General features: G+C 37.9%; 1 protein-coding gene across 12 annotated transcripts in view; it reads right to left on the bottom strand.

Annotated features, from left to right (window-relative positions):
* Positions 1-2,694: 2,694 nt before the first annotated feature.
* TEX11 (testis expressed 11) overlaps positions 2,695-20,322 on the bottom strand; it is a 30,924-nt gene continuing 13,296 nt past the window's right edge. For 5 of the 12 annotated variants that reach the window (XM_083797944.1, XM_083797949.1, XM_083797950.1 and 2 more), the window contains 17 exons: positions 20,075-20,226; positions 19,303-19,388; positions 17,039-17,176; positions 16,215-16,317; positions 14,952-15,076; positions 14,550-14,635; positions 13,862-13,915; positions 13,194-13,234; positions 11,800-11,886; positions 10,613-10,683; positions 9,910-10,026; positions 9,024-9,096; positions 7,763-7,912; positions 7,128-7,236; positions 6,006-6,126; positions 4,099-4,263; positions 2,695-3,022 (listed from right to left, as the gene is read on the bottom strand). In XM_083797944.1, coding sequence (XP_083654070.1) covers positions 2,951-3,022; positions 4,099-4,263; positions 6,006-6,126; positions 7,128-7,236; positions 7,763-7,912; positions 9,024-9,096; positions 9,910-10,026; positions 10,613-10,683; positions 11,800-11,886; positions 13,194-13,234; positions 13,862-13,915; positions 14,550-14,635; positions 14,952-15,076; positions 16,215-16,317; positions 17,039-17,176; positions 19,303-19,388; positions 20,075-20,226 — 1,750 coding nt within the window. In that variant the 3' untranslated portion in view covers positions 2,695-2,950. Of the gene's footprint in view, positions 3,023-4,098; positions 4,264-6,005; positions 6,127-7,127; positions 7,237-7,762; positions 7,913-9,023; positions 9,097-9,909; positions 10,027-10,612; positions 10,684-11,799; positions 11,887-13,193; positions 13,235-13,861; positions 13,916-14,549; positions 14,636-14,951; positions 15,077-16,214; positions 16,318-17,038; positions 17,177-19,302; positions 19,389-20,074; positions 20,227-20,322 lie in introns of those variants that run through there. The other 7 variants (XM_083797947.1, XM_083797948.1, XM_083797952.1 and 4 more) reach the window with 7 other exon arrangements.

Below are 20,322 nucleotides of genomic sequence, written 5' to 3'. Positions count from 1 at the left end.
AAACGATGCTGGCTGTAGGCAAAAACACCTTTAATGCTTACTGCCCTTCTACGGCTGTATGTAATTACCTGCAATACTTCCTGGGCAAACATGACCTCCTCATCTGGTGCAGTCTGACACCTTTACCTGTTTATTTGTGCAAGTCAGAACTCAGAACCATAATTAAAGGTGGCCTGGCAGGCACCAAGGAGATGCACAAGCAGCAAGGAATACCTTTGACTCTGTGGCATCCATTTACAGTGCCTACATTAGTGTGATGCAGCATCTGTCTCCAAAACTGTTACTCAAGAAGAATTTTGTGACAGTTGAGGCCTGGCTTTTTATGGGTTCAGAAGTGTTCCTTAGTTAAATAGCCAGCACACAGTCCATTAAAGATCCGAAAGTAGCTGCCCTGAGAGGTCTAAATCAGACCCCTTGGAGTGAGCTTCCAACAGGCCCATCCTCCTACTTGTGTGTCACTGGAACCGTCTGCAGTCAGACAGCCTGGCTCATTTCTCTGGGTACCATCAAGGGAATGCCACACAAGTTCAGTGGAAGCGGCTTCCACTGCTTATACCACCTCAGCTGGAGGAATAAAGGCCCTGGGGACCCTCAGGAATAAAATCAAGTATATAATCTCCAGTTGAGGACAATTATTTTTTGCATCCCACTTGACTATTGCCACAAATGTACCTTCCTAATCCTACCACGACATAGTTCTATCAAGCTGAGCCTCAAGAGCAACGAAACTCTTCATAACAAACTCTCTGGCAGAGGCACAGCTCACACAGCACCAGTCTCAGCCACGGTATCCAGTATCTTGCTATCACTGGCACCAGATCCTATAAACTTCTCAGTACTTCCCTGTTTGCCATCTTCAACGTAATGCACTCCTGGGGGAAGGCCCATTCTTGCACTGTTATCCAGAAGCTGATATTGACCCGTGCAGTACTGCAAAGTATCTGGTACAATATGTTCCAACTTACGGTTGCTGTAAATGCCACACTCTGTCACACGTCTGCACGTAGCTGCCTTCAGGAAATGAGCCAGTATCCATCTGCGTAACAGGCAAGAGGATGTGGCAGCTTTGCTGAAGGCTGCTTTCCAGCGTCAGCAGTAACATTCACCGTGGTGCCTGATGCACGTGAAAAGCAGAAATCACTCCTATTATTTGCTCTACTCAGACTGGGAAAAGAAGACGGCCGTGGAACTTAGAGACTGCAGTGCAGCTAACTGTTCTAATTACTTCTTGCTTGCAAGGGCCCAGACCACTGCACTAAGCACAGTAAGCTCTTCTTTCAGAGCACGTCAGTCCTTCAGAATGCAGTACAACTACTGCAATTTCTTCTGTTATATAGCCAGCATCCTGCTGTTAGCAGCCATCCTCTTTCTGAATAGGCTTTAATAATCTGATCGTAAGTAAAATATACTTCTAATTTTTTTTAAATGAAGTTAGATAAATAGTGATCACAAACCACATGATCTTATAGCTGAAACATACTGTTCCATCAGTATATTGGTCCATCAGCCCTCCCTTCTGTGTAAAGCCTGTAAAGAATAATTACCAAAACACTTACAGCTCTCTAGTAAGCACTAGAGAGGGTCCCAGTAGGTACAATGTCCCTCAGGGGAGCTTGAATTTCTTCTTACAGAAAAAGCAGAAAAATCTATTTATAGGATGTATGCCCAGTTAAAAATCATACAAATTGTATACAATGTCTATCACACAAAAGACAGAATACACGATATTAACTTTGTTGTGCCTTGTGCCTTTTTACTATAGTACGCATCCCTAACTGAAAAGCAGTCAGCACATATCTACTAGCTATGATATCTCCTTACCTCATCTTCTAAACAATCAACTGAAACCACGAATTTTTTGTTTGTTTGTTTTTTATTTTTTTTTTGCTCAAGCACCCTATCAGCCTTTTTTTTTAAACTTCTATACTAAGTGCATTTATCCTCTGCTAGAACTCACAGTACTGGTCCCCTAGCACTCAAAGGCCTTCATGACAGTGCGCTGTTGCTTCCCTCGACTCAAGTCACCTTTATTTCCTTCCAGAGAAGGACCGGGCACATCAGAAGAGGTATGCACTTTGACCTTATGCTCATAAGCACATAAAATGCAACCATGATTTATCCCCCGGAGTTAGGACACCAAGGTGCATCACTAAGTGCATCTGTCCCACAGCACAGAAGACAGCACTCAGGCCATGTATCTTCTGACTTCTGAAGCTGCTGGTAAACCAGCAATGGTTGCACAGAAGTAATAGTATTTCGTACCTCCACTCCACCGCACTGAATTTCAGATGGGACATACCTCCTTAGGCAATCCAGCTGTAGTTGAATCCATCTATTTACCAGCCTGTGTTTTTATATGGATTTGGGGGGATTTTATGCCAAACTGGCACGTCACAGTCAGTAGTCTATAAAAAAGCAGTACCTAGTTAAAGCTTTAGCTTTTTTTTTGTAGCACCTGCTCTTTTATATTCTAACTAAATTGTGATCCTGGCAAACAGCTCTGAATTCTTATCCATACCAAAATGGACTGAAAACTAAACAATCTGATAAATATTTATGTAGCAAGGCAGCTATGGCATCCAGAGGAGATGCCTGGCCTTGGAATACTATTATTGTTCACGGTGCCACTTACTACTAAATTTAAATTTAAATTCTGATATTTAAATTAACCTGTTACGCAACTGCAGGCCCATCTCATGAGACAGCTATATATTTATTTCTGTTATATAGATCCACAGAATGAAAATTTTTCCCTAGAAGAAAACAATTACATTTATTCAATAAATGCTTCCTAAAAAGTACGTAACTTAAACACCAACAAGAGGGAGATCCTGGTTTCTTTTCCACTGCTCCTGTGACCTCATGCCTTTTTGCAGAGCTAACAGCCTCCTTCAGTCAGCAGGATGTTTCCACGAGACTGCTGTCCTCCTTCTTCCAGTTGTGGCTATCATTATTCTTCATTTGGAATAAACCCTTTTGCTCTGTCCAATTTGTCCAGAACCTCACTATAAAGACCAACCATCTGGAGAATATAAGCACCATATTTGTCTGAGTCAGCAAGGATGGATAAAGTATCATACAACCAGGTAATTTAAAGAAATGGCAAGGAACAGGAGTAGGGGAATAGGTGGGAGACTACAACCAGCTTCTAAATTTAGAATTCATGTAAAAATTTAAACAATTTTGGATTCATAAAAAGATTTAAACATGCACAGATTTAAACATGGGGCTTTAGTTTAAATCAGCTGCACCTCAAAAAGGTGGATTTATTTATACTGACATAAAGCATAGCCCATAGCCAAGTCTTTCATCAATTAACAAATCTATTCTTATTGTCTTAACTGATGTACTTAAAATAATACAAAAGTTGCAACCAGCTCTTGATTGACTGGCTTGCGCATAAGAGACTGACTGACGATCACGTAACACCAACCAGGCTGCGCCGTGTTGCAATCAAGAGGAGCACCAGCCAAAAACTACAGAGAGAAGCTTACTTGTGACAGAGTAAGAAAAAGCGTTGCTGCTTTCTGTAGGGGTACTAGCCCTGAAATTTCTCCCTCACAGAAGAATTTCTCCCACAGAATTTCTCCCTCAGCTAAGCTACTCCTGAGAAGATGTGCTCTAATGATTTCATTCATGTCACTTAAACCCTAGTTATAAGATATTAGATCATACTGAAAACCAAGCTTTAAAGTATTTATGCAACAGATGATTTAAGTAAAATGGTACAGCATCATGCCTTTAGCAAGCAGGCAAGGTACAAGGAATTCCCCACAGCCACAAATAGTCTGAAGTTTACTTCCAGTAAGCCATTTGTGCAATCCTTCCAGTAAAAAGACATTACATGGCTCTTTCTACCGTGTATCAAATCTATTCTGGCCTCACTTTGAAAAAATTCTTTAAGCATCAAGCTCCCCGAAAATATTTAGGTACCATGCTGCTTCTGAAACCCTTTAAAGATCATAGGAAGTGATTTCTTCACCCAGATCCATTCCTTCAAAATGAAATTTCACTTCCTCCCGTCCACTACTACCTATTCCTAACAAATTCAACCCAGACATTCACCCCCATTCCTCATAACCGTCTGGTTACACTTACATGGCCTTCGTAGGTTTTCTTCAGAGATCCTAGATGATTGAGGAAACGCATTCCTAATCCACACCATTGCTCTGCTTCCTTATATTTACCAATGGTATACTGAAATATTCCCGTGTTCCAGGCTCTTGTCATCAACCAAAGGGTCTCTATCTCTGGGTAACCATCCTGGAGTAGCAAACAACAAACAGCAGCTCATCAGAAAATGGACTTTTCTCTTGACTAGCCAAGAGTACATCAGAGCTTAGTTTTCAAGTGGGAAAACAGGGATGTTTTTTTTCTCCTAAGCAAACGAGAATTCTTTCAGAGCTATTCTGTACTTCACAGTCCATCTGCACTATTGTCAAACAGCTTGTTTCCAACATGGATAAGTCACGTTGCAGTTACTTATTGGTAGGTCAGAAAATACAATTCTGTGGGACTGGGAAGATGCTAGAATGGAAGTTTGTTTTCCTACAGTCCATCTGCAGACAGGCTGGTCTTACTGCTGCAGTACTTAGCAGTTTATCCAAACAGTCCTGTATAGCAGGACCTAGCTGCTCAATGAAGATCAAAAGCAGTCCTTGAAGTGTTCAGAATTTCTTTACATGCTGTGGCAGTGCCTTACCAGTGTGAAAGCAGCCCTTAATAATAACTGCAGAACAGAAGCTGAAGTACCCAACAGGAGTTAAAACCTCATTCAGTTAGGGAAGGCAAGGGCAAGCAGATAGATTGATAGATCCTTCTCATCGTAAGTATGAGGGCCCAGAGTGAATTTCTGAACTGTGGCATCCATTTCTGAATAGGAGGTATAAATCATGAGTGGTATCCCAGTTTTCTAACTGACAGTGTTCTGTTGTGCTGCTCCAGGCTCCTCCTCTTAGCATGGTACCAACTAACAGCCATAAGCAAGACTGCAAAAGAAGGCCTTCTAGTACAGATGAAATTATGCTGTTACGAGTATCAGTCCACGTTAACATATCATTCACACCCCTCACGATATGAACATGAAGTTCTATACAACAAGAACATTACCAAATTTATAGACGAGAACTTTAATGAAAGGCAGGTATGAATGTGGGCATGTTCTTTTTTGGTAAGCAAGGAACAGCGTATCTTTATATTATTTTTATAAAAGAGACATTCAAACCTGACTAAAGAAACAGTCATGCACTGGAATGAAATTATGAAACCGTATTGGTTCCACTAGTCCTGCATAACAGGAATACTCCTTAACTGATTAACTCCTTAGCTATTGATTGTAAGTAGAAATATCTGACTTCCTCATTACAACTGCCTTTGCTGTACAGCACATGCTTCAGGCCTGAAAGGAATACCAGCAATGCTTACAGAAGAAAAGATTTTCTTCTCCATATACCTGTCGTCATAGAAACAAGGCACTCAAGAACAAATGTGGTTCAATAAGTACTGACAGCACAGGAATCTAGTTCTAGGTCATTTGGAAAAAAAATAAAAATACAGTAATACATTAAGTCCCTAAATGCATCTACAAAACATTGAGGGAAAAAAAAAAAAAGCAGGACTGCTATCCAAATTTTAGCCGGCTTTAAAACAATCCAGAAAAGCAATATGCATTTACAAAACCATATTCAGCAAAAGAATGTAGAAAGCAAGAGGAGGAAAGATAGATGTTCTAGCTCAGGATGTTTATAAAAGAGGCACTGAAAATTTGGGCTTAAGTATCTCTAAAAAGCCCTAAAAAAATCTAGGAAAATTCATAATTCAGTTATAAATATCCAAAAGCCATTTCTTTTGAGGTAATTTCAGTGCATCTTTTACTGAAGAAGTCTTAGCTGCTTCATATATAACACTGTATAATGTTCAGTCTACTAAGTATTCTCAATCTGATGGGAAAGTTTTTTTAAACTTGTTCAGAATTTCCCCATCTTTTGTTTTCCTGTTCAACTTACTGTGCTGCTGATTACACTCAGAGCATCTTCAAAGTAGCCCCATACCTCTTGCAGCACACAAGCATCCAAGTCTGTTACTCCAGTTGGCAAAGAAAGATTAATCAAACTATGTAAGCATTTGCTGTTAATCAAAACAGAGTGAAAGAGGAAACATTAAATACCATGTGCACAGAACACACAGCTACATTTTAGCACTAGCAGCACACTTATTTGTGTGTCTATTATGATTGCCACCCTGGCATGTCCACCCCGTGCTTATTACGTTCACAGTCTGACAGCAGAGACATACATTTTCCGAGCATCAGAACTCATTCATACAGACTGTGCAAAAAGGGAACCAAGAGCAGTAAATACTTCTTTATTTTCATATAAAGTATGAAAGTAGAAATTCATTTCTAAAGTAACACAGGCTTATAATGTTTTCATGGCTTGCTATACACGACAGCAAAGAAAAAGAGAAGATACCTTTTCTAATTTCACCAAGAGCTAAGTACTCAGTGTCCTTAGAAAATCAGTAACAAATACATAGGTTCTAAAAACAGATCTTTCTTTCTCAGTGTGAAGTAAGAAAGGCAGTGTTAATGGTTGCTTCTGCCCAGTGGTTACTGCACAGAACTTGGTAAAATGGAAAAAAAAAATCTATTACGAGATACAGCTGAGAGAGAAGGACACACCAGGTTGTTTTTCAGATTCCACCAGCAACATCTGTTGCAGAGCTGGTTACCCAGCAGAATAACTCATGTATGTACTATGGCATCATGTCACTAACTTACAGCTCGTGGCTTTCTTTTTAGCTTTTGTCTTAATTTTCCAGATCACTACTTCACTGCTGCAGAACAATGTTTGCAATGAACACCTTTATCACAGGAAACAGCCAGAGATCCTTTCTAGATCTAATTTTCATTTTCTATCCTCAATACGTTCATTTATTGAAAATATGCCTAGCGAATAGGTTGCAGTTAACACACCTGTTGAACAGTCATACTTCAGTGGTATGTTGGTTGGCCAGCGATTAGTGAAACTTTGAAAATAAGCCCAAACCCACTTTTTCCAGTTGCAGGCTTTATTCCCTATCACATTTCCAATCAGAGACTCATGGCAAAGCTATGTGATAACACTAACCTAAATTTCACAGCATCAATGGCAGTCTGCTTTCTGTGAAGGTTTAATGCACCCTGCAGAGCTTTCTTACACAGTACAGGATACCGAGCTGGAGGTTCCATTGCTAATGCTTAAAAACAAAAGAAAATAGAGAACAAGAAAGAAGTGACTGGAGCCAGACTTTAATCTCATTGGTCACTAAAAAAAGCGTGGTATAATATAGAGAAGAGCTATTTACAAATTAACTACGCTAAGTTGAAACTCCAAATCTAGCCAAAGTACACATCCTAAAACTTCTGTCTTGGGGCACGAATCAACTAGGGCCATTCTCTTGCCTTTGCCAGTTTGGATGTTGTAAAAGTTTATCTGAACAACATTTTCCAGACTCACAGCCTCCACAAATGTCTTAGGTTCTAGAAATGGAAGGACATCATTAATTACTGGTTCATCATCCATATAATACAATGACATTTCAAAATGCAGATCTCCTAATACTGCTGAGAACCAAAGAATATTTGCTTCAGGACAAAAGTGTATCATTTTTTGCATGCTGTGCAACACAGAATAATCTATGTCACCTCAAATGAACAGGAAAGAGTAGCATAAGCTGTTTTTCATGACTTGAAGAACTATGAAAGTACAAATGCAGTCCTTACATGCAATGATCTCTAGCGTCTTGACCTCTATTTGTGGCTGCTCCCACACTGACTCCATAAGGTTATTGAGCGTTGGATCATTAAGTTTGGATTTTGCTTCAAATTCATACAGCAGCAGCAAAGTGTCTGTGGGATCTTTAGCAAAATCTCCTACAGGAAAGACAGAATTGCCTGTTTGTAATGGTTCATTCTCTTAAAACTATATGGTGTACCACAAGGTACACATTTTGCTTCCAACAGGCAGGAAAACCCTCATTTAACAGTAGAGCAAGTGGAACACAGCAGGAGTCTTGGAGAAAAGCCTCAGATGTCCAAAGCAGAACATTTTCAGCATCCTCCAGGGCAACAGACTTATCCACACACTGGCTAAGGTCCAGTGAAGAAGTGAAGGAAACACCAGGCTACCATCCCACAAACCTCTGCAATAAAAACTCTGATCTAGTGAAATGTCCCTGTACTGAGATCATCAAACCCACGGGTTTTAAGGATAGGAATACACAGAATTCAAATGCAAGCTATGTAATGAAACTTTAGTTCAGAAACAATAAAGTTTATGCAAGTAACATTTTACAACAAGTAAATTTCTTGACAAAAGTTAACTATTAATGCATCTTACGATGGAAACTCCACAATGTCCAAAACCTAACACTGAAAAGAAACTGGACTGCAGGTCAGACAAGGACTGTATAAATTTGTCTACCAATTTATTACCAAAAAGGGGAAGCGTGCAGCCTCTAAGCTAACAGTCACACAGCATCTCAGCTGTCAGCTGAAACCACTCCAGACTCCTGTGATTAGTCTGATCTAAAAGGACACAGAACAGTCAAGGAACAGAGGATGGGTTTTGGCACTTCAAAGTACAGCAACAGGTCTTTCTGTAGTATCTAATGCCTTATATGGGAAGAGTCCAGTAAAACTATTGAAACCATATCTTACTCCAGCACAAGAATAGTGTGAAAAAGAAAAAAAAAGCATGGTAATCTGGCACCAGTCTAGTCTAGAGCAAAAAGATGGAGTTTCTTAACAGTTAAGACAGAAAAGTCAATCAAATTCACCCTGAAAGATCTTTCCCCACTTCACAGCACCTATATAATAAAAAGCCAGCAATGACATACAAAAAAACGTTGTCAATTCTTATATCATATTGCCATATATTTGCTTCAACACTCCTCAGCTAAAACAGTAATTCCACACGTGCTGTATTTTCAATGAATTCAGTGACTACACCGTGTGTACTGAATAGACACACCTTGCAGCTTACCTGTTAATTTCAGAACTTTCCATATCTCCTTGCATGCCTGGAGATGTTGAAGGGCCTGAGTCAAAAACTCCATCTAATTCACAAATTTTAGAATAAATTTTTGTCATAATTTTACAAGCAAAAGGAATATACAATTCACAACTAACAACAGAAGAGAGTTCTCCATATCTAATTATATAATAAATGCAGAACCAGCCTAATTAATACATCATCTACATGAGTTATTGTTTTGTTTTTCTCTCTCTCTCTTTTGCAAAGACCTCCACATTTCAGGCAAAGACTCTTCATACTGAAAGTTCCATTAGTCCAGAAAGGGCCTTATGTGTCCCTATGGGACATAATTTATTTTAGCTCTCAAACATAAAATAGTGTTATTGAGACTGAGAAACCACTGAATCCCACATAACAAATTCCTTCTTACCACAGTAAGTAACAAACCCTCAGAAAGGATGTATGAAAAAATAAAAAGGTGAGCTTTATCATAACCATATAACCACACTGGTAACTATTTTCAGTGATGGCATAATCCTAAAGACACAGTAATTATCTGCCTGACAAACCTACGTTTAGCAGCAGACTCCTTACATAACAAATGAGGTAGACTGACATTCCTTTAAGAAAAGACACTGTCCTGACCCTTTGCTGATATAGATCTGCTCAGATCCACTGAAGTCAACAAAACTACTTTACAGACATCCAGCATTTTCAATTGCCTGAAAAGCATTAGGTGTATTGATTCAAATTAATTATGGAAGGTTCCCATGCCTACATTTTAATATCCTGCTCTGAGTAAAACAATGAAGACTTCAAAATCAAAAGAAAAAAACACTGCACTGAATGTTCATTTCATGAATACCTACCAAATCAGGTAACAACAATGCCCTACCTGTTCAAAAGATGTTATTTGTTGTCTCCCCAATTCCAGATCAATCGCAGCTGCCATTAACAGGCATGTCTTCTGAGCAATTAGAACAGCTTTGTCAGAAGGACAAAACTGGGACAACTGAAACCAAAAATAGGAAGAAGTAATGGGAATTCTGACTATATAAAGCAATTTGCTCTTGAACAGATGATTGCCAAGTGTCCTCTACGACTTGTCTAGTAATCAGGCATGAATAGTATATACATATATATATATATATTTTGCAATACTGTTTGTAAAATTACACAAGAAGATTTTTTAAATATAAAGAATACATCAGTGTTGGAGCCCCTTCCCTACAAACACATACAAAAAGTACATTGTTGGTAGAAGTTCTGAATGGAGATCAGGACTCAAGTATTTCTCTGTGTAACATATTCCTATTAATGATACAGTTCCCAAACATCAGAACCTATTTATTTTAGAAAGTTCTCACTGAGGTCTAAATTTCTTACAATATTTTTAAGCAACAGAATGCAAAGTATGAAAATAATGCTTTTTTTTTTTTTTATTACAAGCCAATTGCCTTCTGACAGAAGCACTCCATCTTTGGAGCAGACACGCGTGTCTCCAACAAGATACTTGATACATGGATGTAATTTCTAACAGAACTAGACAGATAACAATATTCCTCTATCAGAGATATTACAAGCAAGAGAGTACATACCTTGAAAGACAGTACAAAAAAATCCCTCATCTTTTCAGGGCAGTCCTTGAACTGTACAGCTAAGTTCCAAGCTAACAAAGACATAAAATGGAGACTAGAATAAAAATCTTCAACATGTTATTGGTTATGCCCATCTAATCTCTAGTAATAAGCAGTACACATTGTGCAATTCAATTTCTTAGTCAAAATATCAACACCTCATTTAATAGCAAGAGATATTAGTGATTTGTTAACATAGTTTTTTCATGCTTTCAAATCTTGTTTTAATCATTTTATCACAATAAAGTATCTGTTCTAACATGTACCCTACCCACAAGAGTATGAATTGGAAGAAGCACTTTCTGGTTAGTAAACAAGAACAGAATCTGAATAAAAGTGTTGACTAATATTCCCAAGACAAGGAGAAAAAAATATAAACTTTCTTTTTTTTTGAAACATTCTCCATTTTTTCCCAGTAGGGTCAGTTAAACATACAATTAAACATACAGCTCTGATTAGTAAATGGTTGAGCAATAGCCACCTAAAGACAACTGAAAATTATGTACGAGAATCCAATCCAATTACATGTTTAGATTCTACAGTGACTTTGCAGATTCTAACTTTCACATTAATTTATTGCCTAGGACATTTTTTTGCAATGCGTGAATTGTTTCTTCAGTGCATGAGAATGCTGCCTCGGAAAAAGCACAGCCACCACAGGTCAGTTCCATTCAACTCGTGTTACTGGATCTGACCTCTACAGTTTCTCTTCCTTCTTTGCTACCCTTTTAGAGCACTGCTACGTTACAGAGGATGTATGCAAAAGCTCATCTTGACAGATGTCTTCTGCTATTGATTTCAACTATTTTCTTCCCTGTATACTCTGGCTGAAGCAAAAATCTAAAAAGTTTTTTTCCATTCTTTACCCTACCCTCATATTTTTATTTACAGACAACAAATACACTAACTTCCTCACCAAAACAGTTTAACAAAGACTGCTAAACAGGAGAGACATACCGTCTCTAATAGGAGACATACCAGATAGTTTCAGAAGATAGAAAAATGCATCAAAACTTAAACACTAAGGCAGATACTGCCAAAGGTGACAAGTTCTGTAATACTGCATCTTTAAACCCTTCTTTCTTCCTTAAGGTCTGGCTAAGTGAAGGTGGAGGTGATTCAGTTTAGATCTTAAGAATGCAACCTACCAACTTTTCTAAACCAGTGGGCTTCAAAGGTCCTTATGTCCCTTGCCAAATTCTCTTCTGTGAAAGGCTCAGCAAGTTTCCTGTGAGCTGCAGAAAATGTGTTGTTCAATATATGTTACATTTTCTGAGCAGAATAAAAACATTTCCAAGTCAAATAACTACATTACAAATATCAGTTTCCAAAATTCCCTTGTAATTCCCAATGAAGAGTTATTTTCACAACTTAAATCTGATATGCTTGACCAGAAAAGCTTACAAAAAAACATCAAAATGTGACTTAAACAGCATTTAAGGTAAGATACATAAGGCTGCCAATAGGTATTGCCTCCTCACAGTTTATTGACACTGAAGCCTAATGCAGAGAAGTTTTACTTAATTTGTACAAAAAGTTGGGTGGGGATTAAATTTAATAGCTGTTGTTTAAGGCCTTTCTTTAAGGAACCTTTATTTTTTTTTCTTCTGTTCTTCATTCTCTTCTCTGAGTTGCAGTTAAGAATGACTAGTATAGAAAAAGTTCTACAATTTCATTAATTTTCGTTTCCAAGATAGGAGGAAAGGGGTAAAAAAGATTTAGTGAAAAAATTTATTTTGATGGAAAAAAAGAAGTACTCTGTGAAACCACTGTACCTCTTACAATGCAAGTAAGACAATTCTACTTCAAAGGATGGCACAACTTAAAAGTGGCAATCAATTTTGACAAGCATTTCCTGTCATTCAACAAATTGCTATTGCTCCTTGCAGTTTTCTAAACTGTCCAGGACAAAATAAACAAACAAATAAATAAATAATAAGAAATAAAAAAGCACTAACTTAGTTTTAAAAATCCTTCCTTTTAAACAGCTAGAACAGCAAAGACCATCATTGGCATTTAATTAATGCCAACAGAAAGTCATGCTGCTAGTTCAGAGTACAAAACCAAACTTCTTCCTTTTGTGGTAGCTCTGCTACTAAAGATACTAACTTTGTCCCTGCCAGTGCAGTCAGAGTATGAGACGGTCATCTGAGGCCACAGGGGCTGTGGCTTGTACCCAAATATCTGTTGCTTGCACGCGTGGCCTTATGAAGCACTAAATTCTCTTTCCTACAGCAAAACTGCCTAGAAGAAAGAGTCCTTTGTCTCAGAGAAGCTGCCAAGAAAAGGCTCTATTGGAAACAGTTCTTCCTGCACTACCCGACAAGCTTTCCATAGCAAAAACTTGTACGTCTGAGATCCAACTTCACAGCACTGCTGAATCTCCAGTGTTAGGTTGACCCCTAACTTTCAATGAATTGGGAAGTTGAGAACCTAGACTGAACTAAGAATTCTGAACATGTGGACAGTATGGACCTAATTATATCGTTAAATGTTCAAAAATGGAAGAACTACAGAAAATGTAAACAAAACAGAAACATACCTAAGGTCAAATAAGTCAGCATTGACTTGATATCTTTATCTCTAGAATGGAGGAAAAAACAAGTTTTTAAAAGGTTTCATTACTTTTGTTATAAAAGAACACATTATTGATGTTGGAATACAACAGCTTCATAAATATGGCTATAATCATTCTTCCTCTGACAAATGTCTCAGGCATTACAAACTTCTAGTATCTGAAGATGCAAAAGGAGTGCTGAAGGTCTGCAAAAAGTTTCATTGATCTACAGTAGTGAAGGTCACTGTGTGAGTGTAGCGGGAGGTTTTCTCAGCTATTAGGTTGCAGTTAGGAGCTGCAGGTTAAACTTCTAATCTCACTGACACTATGCTGTTTTCTTGAAGGTCTGAAAGATATCTTATCCCAGTGTTAAAGTTAAAGAGGCTGCTTAACTCACATTCTCCATCAAACAATAACTGACTGTCTTAGCCATTAATAAAATTGGAACACAAAAACAAAACATCTAAAGGAAAGGTTATACAAGTAGATGTTCTAATGTGACATCATTAGCTCGAGTTGGGAAGTCATCTGTGCGAACTTTTAACTAGCATAAAAACTAATCTCGATTACTCTGTAAGAAAATAAGCCCTGTATATGTTACACTAATTGTGTAAGATATCCACTGTGGAACACGGTTTTGAAAATGTACTCACCTTTTCTCTTCATTTTCTGCTACGACCTTTGACAACACGAGACGAACCAAGCATCTGAATATGCGAAAAAAAAAAACAATGAAGAAACAAGATAACTTTTTCCAACAGTGTACTTTGACCTCAGGTTTCAGAAAGGATCCCACTTTCTTCTTTACACCACCAGTCCATGTAACTCACAGAATTCAGTGTCAAACTGAGAATAAGATTGTAGTATTTCCCTTCCTACAGCTTTATTTTGTATACTATGTTGTTAAATCAGGTAATAGTAAGTAAATAAATATACTTTCATAAAAGTTTTAAGCAAAAATTGGAAGGAATAGATCTTTCTCATAATATTTGTTTTTATAAAAGTGATAAGAGTATTTCAACAAGAAAATAGTACTTCATCAGAGGATACAAATGAACTTGTATTTTCACCGGACATATTGCTGCAATCTCATCAGAGTTGCTGTTGGTCATTTGTTCAAACACAATGTCGTCATAAAATTGAGAGCTACTAATATCAGCTTGGAAAAGACTTGGAATACCTGCAGCTACTAAGAGTTCAGGACTGAGGTACATATGCAGTACCAAAAAGACTGCTAACTAATCATTCATCTACTCTGTTTTCCACTTTCCTCAACAAAACAAATTACGTTTGAAAGAGAAATCAGAGTTCTCTATCCTTGTAAATAGTTTGAATCCTCACTTTAGAGCTGCAAATACTTGTCGGCAGTCTCGTGAATGTTCAGATAAATACTCCAAAGCTTTGATAGCCACAACTTGTTGTTCATTCTGAAAAGAAATTAAAACATGTTTTGTATAAACCGCACTAGCAATATGCAATGTCATTTCTAGTTATCAATATTTGTAATTCAGAATCACTAATTTTCCTGGAAAAAAAAATAGTTTCTTCATATGTGAAACCATTTTTTACTTTGCTTTACGCAATGCATTTGAAAACATATAGTGAGACCTTGGTTACACAAGCAGGAAATACTCAGAAATGCATGAAATACATAGAAGTACTAAAAGTAGATAACGTTACAGAGTTTACAGCTGTTCTATTTATATCAATAAAGCAAAATAAAGACAATGCTATCTGTTCTACCTCTAAAGCAATTTGGGCAGCTAAACTCAGGAGGTTAGTGCCTGTATTTTCATCCACTGTCGGCTTGTCTTCACGTTGAGATGACTTTTCTGCTAGCTTCCCAATTTCAATAACTGCTTCCACAGCTGAAATATGCATACAGAAAAATTAGTTGTTGGGGTTTTGTTTGTTTGATTGATTTTTTTTTAGTAGAAAAAAAAATGGAAGGTGGAAAGTTCTACTGTTTTAGTAAGGCTTTAGACACAACTTACTAAACGCTATATTTTTATTTTTTTTAATATGAAAAAACAAGACAAGAAAACCTGACCATTCCAGCACTTCTCCACAATTACACATTTCTTCCTAGAGAGGTGCCAAAAAAGCATTCCAAGCTACTAATCTAAGGAAACAAGGATGCCACACAAATGAAACTATCTCACATCCTTAATTTTGTTCTGCTAAATATCTGCTTGTCACGGAAGACTTTCTCTTAATATATTGTCTGGGCATGATTTCAAGCTCCCACATCTTGGCTTATGTTAAGGGTGCTGCTGCTTTTATGCTCCCACTGTGCTGTGGTTACCGCTCTGTATTATGTGAACAAATTAGGCTGCCATTAAAAAGATGTACACAGAATAATTAATTGGCACAGGACTCATTGGAAAATAAGCTCTGCATGTTACTCTGTATTCTAATTAACTATAGACTATATTTCTCAATTTTCATTATTTGAGCTAGGATTCTCATTAAAACATGAAATGGCAGAACTCATTAGAAAGAATAAAAAGTCTATAGAGATATGTCATTCTGTAGGTCATCTCAGTAATTCATGTATTTTCTCGTAACTTTAGGTTCTGCTTGACCAGAAAAATCAAGAGTGGTAATATTGGTTCAATTAAGGTTCATCTAGCTCAGTAGCATTTTTGCAACTGCATATGCTTTTAAAAGAATATTAGGAATAGTATAATACAGTGATTCTAATCTCAGGATGCTGCTCTGGCTTCTATCCACGAGAAGATTACAGAATTCCAAGCCAGAGGCTCCAGCCAAACAGTATCCAGATGTGGCAACGGACTCCACATATTACATGTCATGTGCTAAAGCATCCCCCTCTGACAGCTTTAGATCTACAGCCTGACAGTTTTAATGATTTTATAGATCCTTCTCCTATCTTCCCTCTGTTGTGCCTTTCCCAAAACAAACAGTCCAGGTCTGCTCAGTATTTTCTAAGACACTTGACACTCCTGGTCTTTGTAGCTGACTCTTTTATCTTTCAAGTTCTACCTTTATCAGTATCATCTTCCATCACTGCAATCTTATATACACTGAATTGGGTAAAGATGCTGTTTGGATCACACCTCTCTGCTTCTTTAACTGCCTCTTTAGCCTATACACAGAAAAGATTGTAGGAATTCAGTAATGACATCTTGTAATCAGTCATGCAGGTTGCAATAGGAGAGAGCTAAAAAGATACGCCAAATATCAATGGCTACATTAGATATATTTATACAATTACTGACCAAAATTGGCTTGGCAACAACCTCCCCTGAAAGAAAAATAAAGTGATCAGAGCGTAAGATGGCACCATGAGCTGACAGTGACTAGAATTCCTGATTCCTCAGAACTAGAGCCACAGAATTAGAAAGCAAGACGCTGAAAAAATCAACTCCCCTCTGCCACTTTGAACTAAGAAGTTTAACATCCCCAAAACAAAAGACCTAAACAGGTAAAGCAGGTGCAGTTCTCTGCAGAGGTGAGGGCTAACGCACTTGTGGAAAGTTCTAGTGTCACCTGTCAAACATTTTTCATGCTGAGGCTCATCTGTTTTGAAGAGAGAATGGCCCCTAATCTGAGAAGAAACCTGATATACTGAGGCATGGTCACACAACTTGTGGTCTGTTCAGAATGACAGGTGATTAGAAGGGGCTCCCAAAGCAGCTAAGAAGATGAACAACATATCTCTGCCAGATCATGAAAGACATGCAAAGACATTTCCCTCTCTCAAAGAGAAAGAGAGAAAGAGGTACAGTAACAAAATTGTTAATTAAGTTCAAATGATATAACTACACATATAAAAGCAATGCAAATAAATAAATACATAAACATACCTTGTCAACTTCTTTCAGATGAAGATAGCAAGAAGCCATGTTCCTCTGCAACTTAGCCAAATTCTGATCTATTTGCCCAGGTGTGTAGAAGCTGACAGAATAGTTGTACCAGTGAAGAGCTTCAGAATAGCTTTTTGCCTAGGAAATTTAAAAAAAAAAAAAAAAAAAAAAAGGTGATTAAGTGGCCTATGTTTTCCTAAAAGAAATCATAGGAAATGAAAGATTTAGATAGTCAAGTATATTCTAGTGTAATCTTTCCCCCAGAAGAGTGACCACTGGTCCCACAATGCAGGTATATTCATTAGGAGACTAGGTGTGTCATTGGTCTGATCCAGAAAGGACAATTATATGACTAAGTACAATATTATTTAAAAAAAAAAAAATCCCTCTCTCTTCATGATACAAAGTAAGTGAAAGTCAGAAAGTAAGAGAAAAAGACAAATGTTTTTATGTCATTTAGACACATGAACTTCTTGATACTAGGCTGAAGGGTGTACTCCCACCTACGGTTCCTATTTGGACAGGGTAGACTGTGAAAACTGTACTAGGGCCAGCGAGCCCAACGCTGAGGTGCATTATTCTTTCTATAAGTGAGCCAGCCTATCCCCACTGGTGGAAGAAAAGCAGTAAAATAGCTAAGAGAAAACAAATTCTAGATTCTGGAAGAAAACAGACACATGAAATCAAGCTATTAAAGAGCTTATGTCCAGCAGACAAAGAGACTTTGAAATACAACCTTTTTTCATAGCAAGCATTTATGTATCTGTCACAAGTCCTGTCTTGTCACAACTTCACTGAATCTGCAGAGACCGCTAGTGAAGGATTATCTGGATAAAGAAGAATTCTGTGTCTACTGGGACCAAAATGTTGTTATGAGTGACAAACAGCTTTCGCAGGTTCCAGGGTGATATCAGTATGGATAATCAGTCTAACTGCCACCGTCCAGCATTAGATCTCTAGAACCATATAGGGAGGGAAAGACTGTTCCTCAGGAAGAATATACTTTGAGTCACGTGTACTTTTTTAAGTCCCTGCACTGGTGACTTGAACCAGAACATCCCTGTAAAATTGTCTTTCAAGACAAGAACAGCCTGTGCTATCAGAACTCCTAATCCAAGTAGGATCCAAAAAGGGTCATCAAGCAAACAATGGCATCATCTTACCTTGCACATACTCCCACCTTCCAAGGCTGACAAACTGAGGAATCTGTCACCAATGGAAAAAAACAGGACTTTGGTGCTAACAATAAGAATGGAGGCAGCAGCTCAGTGACACAAAATTTGGGAACAGTCAGTACTGCTGGTAATATGGTCATGACAAAACATTAATAAGTGAGAGGGCTAATAAGTGACTTTGCACGTCAGAATCTGGTAATAAAGTGCAGTTTCCTCTTGCAGGATTCCTTGGGATGAAAAAGGGGGAGTAGTAGGAAAAGCCTCTTTGCACAGTAAAAATGGGTAGCAGAAGATGAAGCCAAACAAAGTCATGAAATCTAGCACCATTTGGTGCTCAGACCAGTGCCAAACATCACTGATATGACAGCCTGCAATGAGGACAGACAATGAGAAGGCAGCTGAAACAATATCCTCTGGTCCCTTGATGCCAGAAATGAAGACACTATCAGTTCTGTTGGCACAGGCAAAAAATTCACTGCCAGGACATTATTTGGCTGACAGGAGGGTATCATCACAGAGGAGCCCACAAGATTCAGTCATGGCAAGAAATAGAAAATATGAATCTTTATACACTTGTCTTCATTTGCTGCCTTGAAATTCCAGAGGGAAAATGGTCATCCTAGGTATTACAAAGCAGAACATATTAGAAGAAGCCATAGATACAGGATTCTCATAAGAAAAGTGAATTCAGATTGGTAAGAAGTAAAAAATTCAGTAATACAGGGGAAGAATTTATTTTAAAATGAGGAGGAAGCAAGCTGTGTCATTAGCATAGTTTTTGTTTTAGCAAAACAAAACGAACATCTCAATGTAAAGAATATTTTAAGTTTTTTTGCACCCTTCCCAGGGCAAAACCAGAATGAAGGGCCCATGTTCCCATGTACAAACTTTGAGATGAGACTACCTGAAGTCTGATATTATAGCGGAAAAGAGCACCTATTGGGATGAAAGTAAAACTAGTTCCAACTGGAATAGGCATCTTACTAACAACTTACGCTCTAACCAAAAATAGACATACCAAAGAGGTCAGGAAAATCAGATCTTCATTTTCACTGATACAAATAACAACAACACTACTTGATCCCAAACCTCATAATGTTTGGCAGCTGTGTCCCACAAGATGATGTGCAGCCGGTTCAAGGTTTCAGACAACAGCTGCTTTCCAGTATAATGACCTGAAAAGATAATGCAAATCATCACTTTATAAGAACTTTAAGAACCACACTGAGAGAAGTACCTAAGAACTATCTAAGAAAGATTGTCCCACAGCCTACAACAAGAAACAGTAACACGGCAATAGCTTCAGCCAGGACCCAGTGTTCCATATACTGCTTCTGAAAAGAAAAAATGTAGTAAGCAAGGGAATAAATATCGTCATGCTTTAATGATAACAGCATGGCTTTTGCACCTAGCTAGATGCTACATAAAACACAATCTGATTTCCAGCAGATCTGACAGTCAAAAAATGCTACAGGTGTAGAAGACCTGAAAAAGAACGTGTAAGTCAGCTGCTCAAACAAGGATGTGCAAATTGTTTTAATACTGACAAACAAAAACGCATTGGGCTGGATAGACAAAGTATTAACGCTACACAGAACTCCTAGTAAATATTTTATGATCCCACATACATCAATCATACAGACTAAACTGAAAAGTAGGAGCTGTTTCAGCATGTGAATTTAACCCTGAGCTCTATCACAACTGTCATCCATTATGGAAGCCAAGAGCTGCTGTGCAAAAGAAACAGAAAACAGACATAAAAAAAAAAGACGAGAATATATTTTAAAAATGAAAATCAGAATTCAAGACTAGCCAGCTAAAACCAGCTTTCAGCAAACGACAGCAAAAGATGGATACAGACCTATAATAATTTCTTCAACCTTTTGCTTAGCAAGCAGCTCCCTCTTATTCTGCAACAGGAACTCAATGTAGAGCAGGGTTATTTTTCCAAGGTCAGGTGAAGATTCAAATCGTTCAGCAACAGAGTTCAGAAAATCAAACCCAACTGATTCCCTGTTCACACAGATGGAATTTTAAGAAGCTGCACAGAAGAGCTGTTAATTTTCCATTCTAAAGAGTAACATTCACACTGAACAGCATGTTTCTCAT

This window comes from Anser anser, assembly GCF_964211835.1.
Source record: "Anser anser genome assembly, chromosome: 13".
Classification (NCBI taxonomy): domain Eukaryota; kingdom Metazoa; phylum Chordata; class Aves; order Anseriformes; family Anatidae; genus Anser; species Anser anser.
This window is presented reverse-complemented; position numbering and strand designations above follow the sequence as displayed.